The sequence below is a fragment of the Bos mutus genome, chromosome 8 (genome assembly GCF_027580195.1).
Source record: "Bos mutus isolate GX-2022 chromosome 8, NWIPB_WYAK_1.1, whole genome shotgun sequence".
Classification (NCBI taxonomy): domain Eukaryota; kingdom Metazoa; phylum Chordata; class Mammalia; order Artiodactyla; family Bovidae; genus Bos; species Bos mutus.
Window position 1 is genome coordinate 39,186,033 of NC_091624.1, and position 12,391 is coordinate 39,198,423.

General features: G+C 38.2%; 1 protein-coding gene across 2 annotated transcripts in view; it reads right to left on the reverse strand.

Moving 5' to 3' along the window:
• Positions 1 to 12,391, reverse strand: part of PPP2R2A (protein phosphatase 2 regulatory subunit Balpha) — an 86,176-nt gene that overhangs the window by 18,783 nt on the left and 55,002 nt on the right. For both annotated transcript variants that reach the window (XM_070375496.1, XM_005902991.2), the window contains exon 4: positions 3,518 to 3,683. In XM_070375496.1, coding sequence (XP_070231597.1) covers positions 3,518 to 3,683 — 166 coding nt within the window. The remainder of the gene's footprint in view (positions 1 to 3,517; positions 3,684 to 12,391) is intronic.

Below are 12,391 nucleotides of genomic sequence, written 5' to 3' on the forward strand. Positions count from 1 at the left end.
TTTTTTAAAGATTTATTTATTTATGGCTACACGGGGTCTTCGTTACTGTGAGCAGGCTTTCTCTAGTTGCAGCAAGCGGTTTGGGGGGCGGGGCAGAGGCCTACTCTCTAGTTGCGGTGTGCAGGCTTCTCGTTATGGTGGTCTCTCTTGTTGTGGAGCATGGGCTCTAGGGTGCTTCAGTAGTTGCTGCCCATGGGCCCTAGAGCAGAAGCTCAGTAGTTGTGGCACAAGGGCTCAATTTTTCCACAGCATGTGGGATCTTCTTGGACCAGGGATCGAACTTGTGTCTCCTGCATTGGCAGGCAGTCTTTACCACTGAGCCACCAGAGAAGTCCAGCAGTTACTTTTACCTGGAATTTTGGGCTTGTAGTTGAAGGTACATGAGAATAATCAAAGTCCAAAAAACTGCACACAAGAGTATGTGAATATACTCATTTTCTGTGAAGAGGGTTATTAGATTCCTCAGAGAATTGTTACAGTCAAAAAGTTAAGAACCATTGCTCTACAGTGTTCCCCGACATTGTGAATACTGATATCTCAAGTGTTTCAGAAGTTCAGAGTCCTGGTGTTCCCCTCACCACAGAGGGTTAGAACAGGGAACACCAAAGCTACCAAGTTTCCTTTCCAAGTGGATGTGCGGCTTTTACATACAATCCAAAAAGCTTCTTATTAATAAGCTGTTAATACAAGCTATTCACAAGTGAACTTTTATTAATTATATATTCAAAGACCCATGGTCAACAGATTTTAGAGCTGGATGTTTCTGCAACATACAGAAACTGAAGAGAATTCAGAGAAAGGCAAAGGAGGTTAAAGAGAAAGAGAATAAAGTCACCTGAATAAACATTAAATGAATAAAGTTATAAGAAGAGGACTATGAAATTATTTAAGTAAAAACAATCTGGGAAATACTTGAATAGCGACGATCACAGAAAGCCAATGCAAAGATGAAGACTAATTCTGATCACTCAAAGTTGGAATGTTTGGTCCTATTCTCCCTCAGTCTCCCCAGCAGTTTTCTAACCTTTCTGTGAGTATAAAGACCCATTACACTATGAAGAGAGAAAGTACAGATATTATGCTGTCTGTCAGAGAAAACTCTACCAAATAATACAGAGACACTGCTCAGATTTAACCGAAGTTGACATTTTTCCATATTTGCCTTCTCTCTTTTCAAAGAATAAAGCTTTTCAGATGCAGCTCAAGTCCTACTCCTCTCATCGCTTTTCCTATTCTCAGCACCCCCAGATACTGTGGTTTGTAAAATTTCCATACTTGTTACATTCTTCCACATTGGACTCTACTTTTAGCACAAAAAATAATACAGCTACCATCCCAAAAGTTGTGTTTTACTTAGTATTCATTAACAACAACAACAACAAAAAACCCCAAACAGGTACAATGCATTGTGTATTGCTCTTAAAAATAAGCTGTATTACTAATCAATGATTTTTCAAATTTACATAATCCTATTTGGGGAACACTGTTTATTCTGTCTACACAAAAACAGCACTTAGATTCACGTAACCCCTGACCCAACCCTTGGAATTTCCAGTGGTTTCTCCTGCCACTGAGCTCTTGTCGAGTTCAGTGTCTATAAAGGCTGGGCTGATTATATGATGCCTTATTTATTTCAAATCACAAAGGAAACCTGCATGGATAACACGCAGAGATACAAATGAGAACTGAGATGAAATGGGGTTTGCTTTCAAATAATACTGAGAAGGCAGGGTAAGAAGTACCAACGAAACACAACTGGTGATGAACTGAGAACTGCTGAAGCTGGGTGTTTGGTATATGGGACTTCATTATGCTACTTCAGCTTGTATTTTAAAAATTGCCCTCTATAAAAAATAAAACAATTTAGCCTGTAGGAAGTGAACTGCCAAAATTACTACGAGCAAACACACTTCCTGGGACATTTACTTCCAAAGTAGAAACTGCCTAAATTGTATAACACATATTGCATGCATGCTTAGTCACTTCAGTCATGTCCGCCTCTCTGTGACCCTATGGACCATGGTCTGCCAGACTCCTCTGTCCATGGGATTCTCCAGGCAAGAATATTGGAGTGGGTTGCCATTTCCTTCTCCACAATAATACACAGTGGATGTCAAAGAGCAGTACCTGAAGTGCTCTTTGAAAGAACTCAACTGTACAAATCAAAACTGAACCAAGATTAGAAACCAACATACAACATGAATAAACATATAGCCTCCATTTATAATGTTGTAAATTACAAGCTTTAAATCATTATTTCTATGTATTTTTTTTTAATAAGGAGAGGAAAATGCAGTTCATGTTATCAGCCTGTGGTATCATTCTGTGGAATGCATTTCCAAGAATTTGACACAGTGGGTGAGAAGGCCTAAGGTGACGAAGTGAAGTGAAGTGAAGTCGCTCAGTCGTGTCTGACTCTGCGACCCCATAGACTGTAGCCCACCAGGCTCCTCTGTCCATGGGATTCTCCAGGCAAGAGTACTGGAGTGGGTTGCCATTTTCTTCTCCAGCACTTAATGTTTTCCACTGTGTCAACCAAAGTCACCTGAGTTTAGATTCTGCAAGTACTAAAGAATGGTGAGTTCTAGGTGCTAATATCTGATTTTACTAATACCAAGGGGATGAGAAAATGGAAGTCTTTCCCCAATCCTTGTTCCAACATCAAAAAGCTTTTAATTTAAATTTTTACAGACTGGCTACCCAAAACATCTGGAAGTACTCCTCAACCATGCTAATGACTCTCTTTAGACCCAAATCCGCAGGGGTAAGCCAAGTCACAACTCAGGTGAAAATAAGAACACAAAAAGAAATGACCCACTTCTTAACTTGTCATAAAGGACTTTAAATTCTTATAGAGTCATTATATAATTCTAACCTTCATTTAGTAACTCTTCCTACAGAAACAAGAGAGAATGGCAATGAGGCAACTCCAGTTTGTGTCCTTCCTGAACGAGGATCAAGTAGGACGAGCACTCTTCTATACAGTGTTCTGGAGTGGGGACTGTCCTTTGACAGTGTTTTGCATTTATAGTATGAAATACTCTTTGGAGAGTTAGGCACAGTTAAAAAGGAAGAGGGAAGGAAATGAACACATACTGAGCACTCACTGTGTACACCAGGAGTCATCCCCACAACCAGATGGTAATGCAAACCCACCACCCTGAGTGTGCAGACGAGGAGACCCGAGCAGGGTCAGCAACCTGCCCAAGGCTCCTAAGCCAAGAAGGAGCAGGAACAGAATCTGACCCAAAGCAGATGTAAACCTCATTCTTTTTACTACAAACAGTGTGTGTACTAAAGACAAGGACACCTAAGGAGCTCTTTCAGAGAATTTAAAAACTGAAAGAAAATAAAAAAGGAAAAGACAAAAAAGAGTTTACATTCTATATGAAGAAGAATATTTCCAAATGTCTATCTCCAGAGCCCTCTTAACAACTACTCCTCTTTGAAAAGGGGAAAGAAACCCACAGGATATGTGTACATAGTGGGTATATGAAAAGAAAAAATGTACACTTACCATTGGTAGACAATAAAAACTGAGCAGCATTTTTCTGGGGTAACCACCTAATTTTGTTGATCTTTTCTTCTATTTCTAAACTTTTCAAGTAGTCAAACTCTGGTTCATGGCTCTGAAAGGTGCTGTAAACATTATATTCTCCTCTGCTATGAGACTGGATTTTGTTCTAAAATGGAAACAAAAATATTTGGACCAGTTGAGAAATATTTCAAATTAATCAAACATTTAATCAATTCTAACAGACCCTGTATCATCTTTTATACAATTCTATTGTTTTTTATATTTAAAGCTTCCAAGGAATCAATACAAATGCTTTAAAGAAAAAAAGGAAAAGCTAGATAAATCCTTTACTTAATTAGGCCCAATTTATTAGGAAAAGTGATATTAAAATATGTATCATTTTGATTGCTACTTTACCGTTATATATGACATACTTAATAGAGGACTACTGAGCATACATAACAAGTTTCATCGAAAAAGTAAAGACTAAATAAGAAAAACTCATCAGAAACAGCAGAAAGAAGGATGAGGCACACCTTGTTTCTCTGCCTTTCTCATGCCTGTCTTTAGGTCGTTTCACTGCTGGAAGCTCTTGAAGAGAAGAGCCCTCATAAGTGCAATGGAACATTTGACCCCAACCTCCCCTACTCAAGACCACATTTACAGGGCTGTATTACTCACTGAGACCACATCCAACACTACCCAAAAACGCTAACCCTCCTTAAATTATCTTTCTTAATTATGAGCCTAGCATACACCAATGATTTATTTAGTATCAGTGCGAGTGAATATAACATAAGCTACTGGATAGAGACTACTTGTGAACTTCTTCAGTTAACACTAATACCTTAGCAAAAATGAAAACTGTAATCATTTCTAGAGTTTGACTTATTAATCCATCATCACACAATCAAAAACATTTCCAACAAAAACATTAAATGTCTAATTCAAAGAACCAATGGAAAATTCGTTTAAAAGAAAGGTTAGTATTTATAATCAACTATTTCAACTAAAGATGAATTAACAAATGAAATGTTTAAGATGATGTGATACTAAGAATAGCCTATTGGTCATTATTATTACTCTTTATAAAAAGAAAATCTTATTGAATCATTATCTCATAAGCATAGGTTTTAGGTTGTTGCTTCCAGTAGTTTGATTATCTGGATTGATCACTCATGGTCACAGTTGTATCTGGATTAATTATTATTGAGTGCATTCACCAATACTGAGAATGCAGAACACATCACAGAACATAATGCACATTGGGGATGTGGAAAGGGTAAAATTCAAACTGAGAATCTCGGTCTCATTATAATACTCTTACACCAAATCTAATAACCCAACCCATTTAACAGCTATATACCAATATCTCTTTACAAGAAATTCCATATATCTTCCACTGAAAATTACTTATTCAGTCTCAAAACATTTGTCATATTATTCTCCAAGAAAGTTACAATAAACAGCAATTCAATTTTTTTTTTCAATTCAATTTTTAATATGAATGCTATTTTCAATGTAAGCAAAAGACTACAGTACTATGTACACTGGGTCCCAGAGGTGTACAGAGATTTAATAACAGAGAATCTCAGCCTTCAGGTAACTTGTGTATAAGAAACTTTAGTCAAGAGTAGAAACTGAAGTTCATATAATTCAGGTAGGCCTGAATTAGGACAAAAGTGGAACTGCTGGGCCAGGATGGTCTTTTCACTAAATAGTTTTCGGTTTATTGGTTATTCATCCATTCAATATAATAAAACAAACCCTGACCCTTACTACACCCACCTTAAACCACTCATATAAATTGACTGCAGGTGAATTATCAGGAATATAACTGTAAATGCTTCTAGTACAACACTATCCAAGAGAGCTTTCTGCAACAATGGAAACAGTCCTTATCTGTGCTGTCCAATATGGTAGCCACCAGTCATATGTGGTTGTTGAGCACCACTGTAGCCACTGTGACTAAGGAAGTGAAGTTCACATTTATTTTAACTAATTAAATTCTAAATAGCCACATGGAGCTAGTAACTACCATACTGGAAAGCACAGATCTAAACAATAACAGGAATATATTATCTTCCTGGACCTTGGGGTAGAGAAGTATTTCTTTTACAGGAAAGAAAAAGCAGTTAAGTCTAGAGAAAAACATAGATAAACTGAATTATATTAATAACCTCTACTTATCAAAAGATATCATTCCGAAAAATAAAAAGCTAAGTCATAGAATGGGAGATACTTCCAACAAATACAACTGACAAAGGGTTAATATTCAAAAGGTGCTAAGCCTACACATCACTGAGAAAAACGACAGACCATCCGGTAGAAAAAAGTGCAAGAAATTTTAGTAGGTACTTCACAAAAGATGACATCCAATGGCCCATAAACCCATAAAAAGATGCTGAACCTCAGTATTATTCAAGAAAGTACAAATTAAAACTATAACAAGACACCCTCATAATCTCAAAATGCTTAAGTTATAAAATTAAGGACAAAGCATTGGCAAAGATGTGGAAGAGCCAGAATTTTCATACATTGTTCATGAGAATAAAATGGGCAGAACCACTTTTTAGTATTGTTGTTCAGTCGCTCAGTCGTGTCCGACTCTTTGCGACCCTATGGACTGCAGCACACCAGGCTTCCCTTTTTACTATGCTTTTTTTTTTTTAACTTTTTACTATGTTGTCTTACAACTTTTTATTCTTTATAGCCAGCCACAAACTGAACCAACCAAAACATCCACATCTGTAACAGAATGGATAGATTATGGTACAGTAATACAGAAGACCACAATACAGTAATGAAAGAGAACAAATTATTACACCAACAAAAACTGAGCAAAAAGGCCAGACACAGAATGCTTACTGTAGATTCCATTTATAAAAAGTTCTAAAACTACAGGCTAAACTAAGTGTTAAAAGACTTATGAAGAGGAAAGAGAAAGGAGTGGCTTGGAAGGGGAATGAGGAGGGTTGATGGAAGTGGGGAAGTTCTAGCTCCTGACTGAAGTATCTGCTGCGTGATAATCCACTAGTGTTTTGTGCATTTTTCTGTGTATATTTCAACAGAGTTAAAAACAAACAAACAAACAAACAAAATAGCATACAAATTGTGTGGCCACTTTGAAAATAGTATGGGGGTTCCTCAAAAATATAAATAATAGGGACTTCCCTGGCACTGCAGAGGTTAAGACTATGCTTCCACTCCAAGGGCCATGGGTTCAATCCCTGGTTGGGAACTAAGATCCCGTATGCCACATCGAGGGGAAAAAAAAAAGGAACTACTGGATGATCTGGCAATCTGGGTATATATCCAAAAGAAGTAAAAAAGGAATCTCAGAAGACATTATTCACAATAGCTAAGAGGTAGAAATAATCTAAATGTCCACTGACGGATAAGTGAATAAAGAAAATGTGGTAGGTGGGTATGTGCCCACACATGTGTATATACATATAAATTATTCAGCCTAAAAAAATAAATGAACTCCTCTCATAGGCTACAACATGGATGAACCTTAAGGACATTATGCTAAAAAAAAAAATAAAGCCAGTCATTAATGATAAATACTGCACAATTCCACTTACATATATGGATTATCTAAAGCAGTCAACCTCACAGAACAGGAAGTAGAATGGTGACAGCCAGGGACTGGAGGGGGGCAGGAAGCTGCTGTTCCGTGAGTACAGGGTTCCAGTTATTCTGGGGGTTTTGCTGCACAGTAATGTGCATGTGGTTGGCAAGACTGTGCTGTACACATGGAAACTGCTGGGAAGTTGAATGTTATATTTTGCCACAAATAAATACAGTTCAGTACACAAAAACAAAATGAAAATTACAAAAACACATTCAAACAGTTATCTATGAAGTGAGAGGTGAATGGCAGCACGTTATGCAAATCAAAGTTCATGTGTGCACTACTGCACACCTATATGCAGGTTTACTTAAATAAAGAGCCTGGCCATGACCTCCAGTGGCAGTGTCACGAACTCAAGTATGCCCCTGAGATTCAACCAACCAAAACAGAAAACAGCAGTAAAATCCAATGGTGTTAGAGCCAAACAAACATTTGGAAAGAGAATTAGAACTTCATTTCTTACACAAAAATAAATTTCAGAGGGAGCCATTCTTCAATTCCAATTCAGTGTGGGTCACACAAAGTGAAATTTAGAAGTTGTCTACTTGATATTTAAGTCTTTATTAAATCTTTCTTTAAAAAAAAAAAAGTACATAAAAGAAGCTAAGAGAAAGTACAGTAGTGAATTTCTATATAATTCTCAAGTGAAAAGGCGCTTCTAAATACAAAAGTGAAAGCAAAGAGCAGAGAAAGGTTGACTTCTGACAAGGTAAGAAGAAAAATATTTAAAAGTTAAAAAAAAAAAGCACACTAGGGAGAAAAGTGCATCGTAAGACAAGGTTACTACCTTTCATGTGTAAAAAATGTTACTATCTTTTCAAGTCCTTAAAAATAATTAGTAAAAATATTAACACTCTCCCCCTTGAGAGATGAAAAGGTCAACAGTTGGTAGCTTACCTAAAAAATGGTCAGCAAATATATAACTACTCATCACTACTACGCAAAATTAAAGAATAATGTTTTGCCTTTAAACCGGTGAAGAATTTAAAAAATGATAATGGTCATTGCTTTAAAGATGAGAATATGGACAAAAATTATACACTACAGGGAGAAGTATAAATTTACACAGCTTTTCTGGAGAATAATCTGTCAATACTTATTGAAAGCCTTAAAAGATGTACTCAACAATTCCACTTCAAAGTATACCCTAATGAAAAACAATGTACGCAAAGATGTATTAACATAGGGGTTATGGTGCCAAGTTTCTGCACAGTGGGAAGTCCAGGTACAACTTGTATTTGGTCCTCTATATTGTGGATTCAACCAACCATGGGAATGTGTAAGTTACAGTTAAACAGTGCAGGACTGCTTTTACATGTGTATTTTTAATAGTAAATACAACTGTAGTATGTATCAGGGAATGCAGAGGGCTGACCATAAATTATACAGGGATTAACTCCATGTTGTTCAAAGGGTTAAATGTAATGCTTTAAAATGTTATAAAATCTAAAAAGGTTAAAGTGCTATGATTCAGACTGTATCAGTTCAGTTCAGTCGCTCAGTTGTGTCTGACTCTTTGCGACCCCATGAATCGCAGCATGCCAGGCCTCCCTGTCCATCACCAACTCCTGGAGTTTATCCAAACTCATGTCCATCAAGTCGGTGATGCCATCCAGCCATCTCATCCTCTGTTGTCCCCTTTTCCTCCTGCCCCCAATCCCTCCCAGCATCAGGGTCTTTTCCAGTAAGTCAATCCTTCGCATGAGGTGGCCAAAGTATTGGACTAAGTAAGGACTTCAGCATCAGTCCTTCCAAAGAAAACCCAAGACTGATCTCCTTCAGAATGGACTGGTTGGATCTCCTTGCAGTCCAAAGGACTCTAAGAGTCTTCTCCAGCACCACAGTTCAAAAGCATCAATTCTTCGGCATTCAGCTTTCTTCACAGTCCAACTCTCACATCCATACATGACCACTGGAAAAACCATAGCCTTAACTAGACAGATCTTTGTTGGCAAAGTAATGTCTCTGCTTTTCAATATGCTATCTAGGTTGGTCATAACTTTCCTTCCAAGGAGTAAGCGTCTTTTAATTTCATGGCTGCAGTCACCATCTGCAGTGATTTTGGAGCCCCCCAAAATGAAGTCTGACATTGTTTCCACTGTTTCCCCATCTATTTCCTATGAAGTGATGGGACCAACTACCCAGGATAATTTAGTTCTAAACCATGACACAGAATAAAAGGCATAGAGCAATTTTAATTACTGGGAATATTAAGAGGTAAACTGAAACTAGGAATCTGGAGAACAGATGGCTGAACAAGAGAGGTGCTTGGACAAGTTAATGGATATGAATGAGGACTAGAGCCCAGGTCTCTAAACTCTCGAGGCTTCCAAACTCCAACTTTTCTGTCACTAAACTTCTACAGAGAGGACATCATTCCTTAATGGCTATTATTAAAAAGTCTGAGGACCAAGTCTTTTCTCATTACTATAAATGAAACGGATTTTCTTGATTTATAAGATTCATTACTTAGAGGAGTTAAGACTTGTTTTTCATTGTGGATATTCATCCCAATTTATACCGAATTAGCTTTTCTTTTTTTAACCCACTTGACTAGCTGTGTGATCTTAGAAAAGGCATTTAACTTAGGTCTCAATTCACTTATAAATCTGTAATAAATTGAGATGTAGTAAGTAAGCATAACATCTCCATTACTTTACTGTGAAGATTAATAAGATTTAGGGAGCTTGGCAGAGAGTGTGGCACATCAACTGTTGTTGCTAAACCCGGGTCAGAAAAGGGAATGCAATGGGCAGGGAATCGGGAGTAACAGCAAGGGTTCTAGAGTAAGAGTTCACTTCTTTGTTAACTGTACCACTTCTGACCAGTAATCTGTCTGAGCTCCTCCATTTCTTTATTGGTAAAAGCAAATTGCATTGCCAGGAGTTGCAAATCTAGGGCCCCCATACTACTCAACTCCCAAGAGAACGCTACCCTGTCACCCTAAAACAGCAGGTTCTATCCCTTCACTTTAATGAATACACTAAACCAAGCCCTTTGTATATATATTAAATTCTATTAAACAATACCGTGCGGTTGAGTCTCATTCTAGTCTTTCCAAATAATGTAGAAAGGGAATACAAACATATAAACAATACTATCCATCTTTTGAGATAAACATGCTAAAGGTTTCTTCTAAACCATGTTAGTTAAGTCAAAGTCGCTCAGTCAAGTCCGACTCTTTGTGACCCCATGGACAGTCCATGGAATTCTCCAGGCCAGAATATTGGAGTGGGTAGCCTTTCCCTTCTCCAGGGGAATCTTCCCAACCCAGGGATCAAACCCAAGTCTCCTGCATTGCAGGCAGATTCTCTACCAGCTGAGCCACCAGGGAAACCTAAACCGTGTTAAGTTTTAGGAACACTACATTAAGAACAGAAAAGTGAGAAAGAAATCCTAGTAAGTAACCAGCAGTGGTAGAAAACAGAGAACAAAGGCTGCATAACAATCCAGAAAAATCAGTAAGAACAACCTTTCTGTTCACCTTTCTTCTTAACTGTCTATTAAAAATATTAACCCTCCCCCAACATTTTAGCTTATATGTATCAAAAAGCCTCAGAGAAACCAGAAGAAGGTCTGAGCAATCCAAAGCCAACAGGAAACCAGTTACTTCAACAAGTGCTGACCACCTCCTGTGAGCACCCATAGAAATAAAGATTCCTTAAAAAGTATGGAACACCACAGTCTGACAGCTGCATGGGCTCTCCCTCCACATTACCATCATCAGAAAGAATACTGCCCCATCCACTTTGATGTCAAAAGCTATTATTTAAGCTGTTACAAAAGTAACTGCAGTTTTGCACCTGTTGAACTTTGCTGTTTTGATATTGCAGTCAATTCAGTTCAGTCCCTCAGTTGTGTCAGACTCTTTGCAACCCCGTGGACTGCAGCACACCAGGCTTCCCTGTCCATTACCAACTCCTGCAGCCTACTCAAACTCATGTCCATCGAGTTGGTGATGCCATCCAACCATCTCAGCCTCTGTCATCCCCTTCCCCTCCTGCCTTCAATCTTTCCCAGCATCAGGATCTTTTCCAGTGAGTCAGTTCTTCACATCAGGTGGCCAAACTACTGGAGCTTCACCATCAGTCCTTCCAGTGAACACTCAGGACTGATTTCCTTTAGGACTGACTGATTTCATCTCCTTGCAGTCCAAGGGACTCTCAAGAGTCTTCTCAACACCACAGTTCAAAAGCATCAATTCTTTGGCACTCAGCTTTCTTTATGGTCCAACGCTCACGACCATACACGACTACTGGAAAAACCATAGCTTTACCTAGATGAACCTTTGTCAGCAAAGTAATGTCTCTGCTTTTTAATGTGGTGCTAGGTTTGTCATAGCTTTTTTCCCAAGGAGTAAGCGTCTTTTGATTTCATGGCTGCAGTCACCACCTGCGATGCTTTTGGAGCCCCCCAAAATAAAGTCTGTCACTGTTTCCATTGTTTCCCCATCCACTTGCCATGAAGTGATGAGACCAGATGCCATGATCTTTTTCTGAATGTTAAGCTTTAAGCCAACTTTTGCTCTCTCCTCTTTCACTTTCATTAAGAGGCTCTTTAGTTCTTCTTCACTTTCTGCCATAAGGGTGGTGTCATCTGCATATCTGAGGTTATTGATATTTCTCTTGGCAATCTTGATTCCAGCTTGTGCTTCATCCAGCCCAGCATTTCGAATGCCGTATACTGCATATAAGTTAAATAAACAGGGTGACAATATACAGCCTTGATGTACTCCTTTTCTGATCTGGAACCAGTCCACTGTTCCGTATCCAGTTCTAATTGTTGCTTCTTGACCTGCATACAGATTTCTCAGGAGGCAGGTCAGGTGGTCTGGTATTCCCATCTCTTGAAGAATTTTCCAGTTTGTTGTGATCTACACAGTCAAAGGCTTTGGCGTAATCAATAAAGCAGAAGTTTTTCTGTAACTCTTTTTTTTTCTATGACCCGATGGATGTTGGCAATTTGATCTCTGGTTCCTCTGCCTTTTCTAAATCCAGCGTGAACATCTAGAAGTTCTTGCTTCATGTACTGTGGAAGCCTGACTTAGAGAATTTTAAGCACTATTTTGCTAGCGTGCAAGATGAGTGCAATTGTGCGGTAGCTTGAACATTCTTTGGCATTGCCTTTCTTTGGGATACATCCGTAAATAAATGTGGTTATGTTATATAGCATTTTAATGTGCATTTCCTACTTTATGTTTTTTTCTGCTAATGATTTATTACTAGGTGTTTATATTT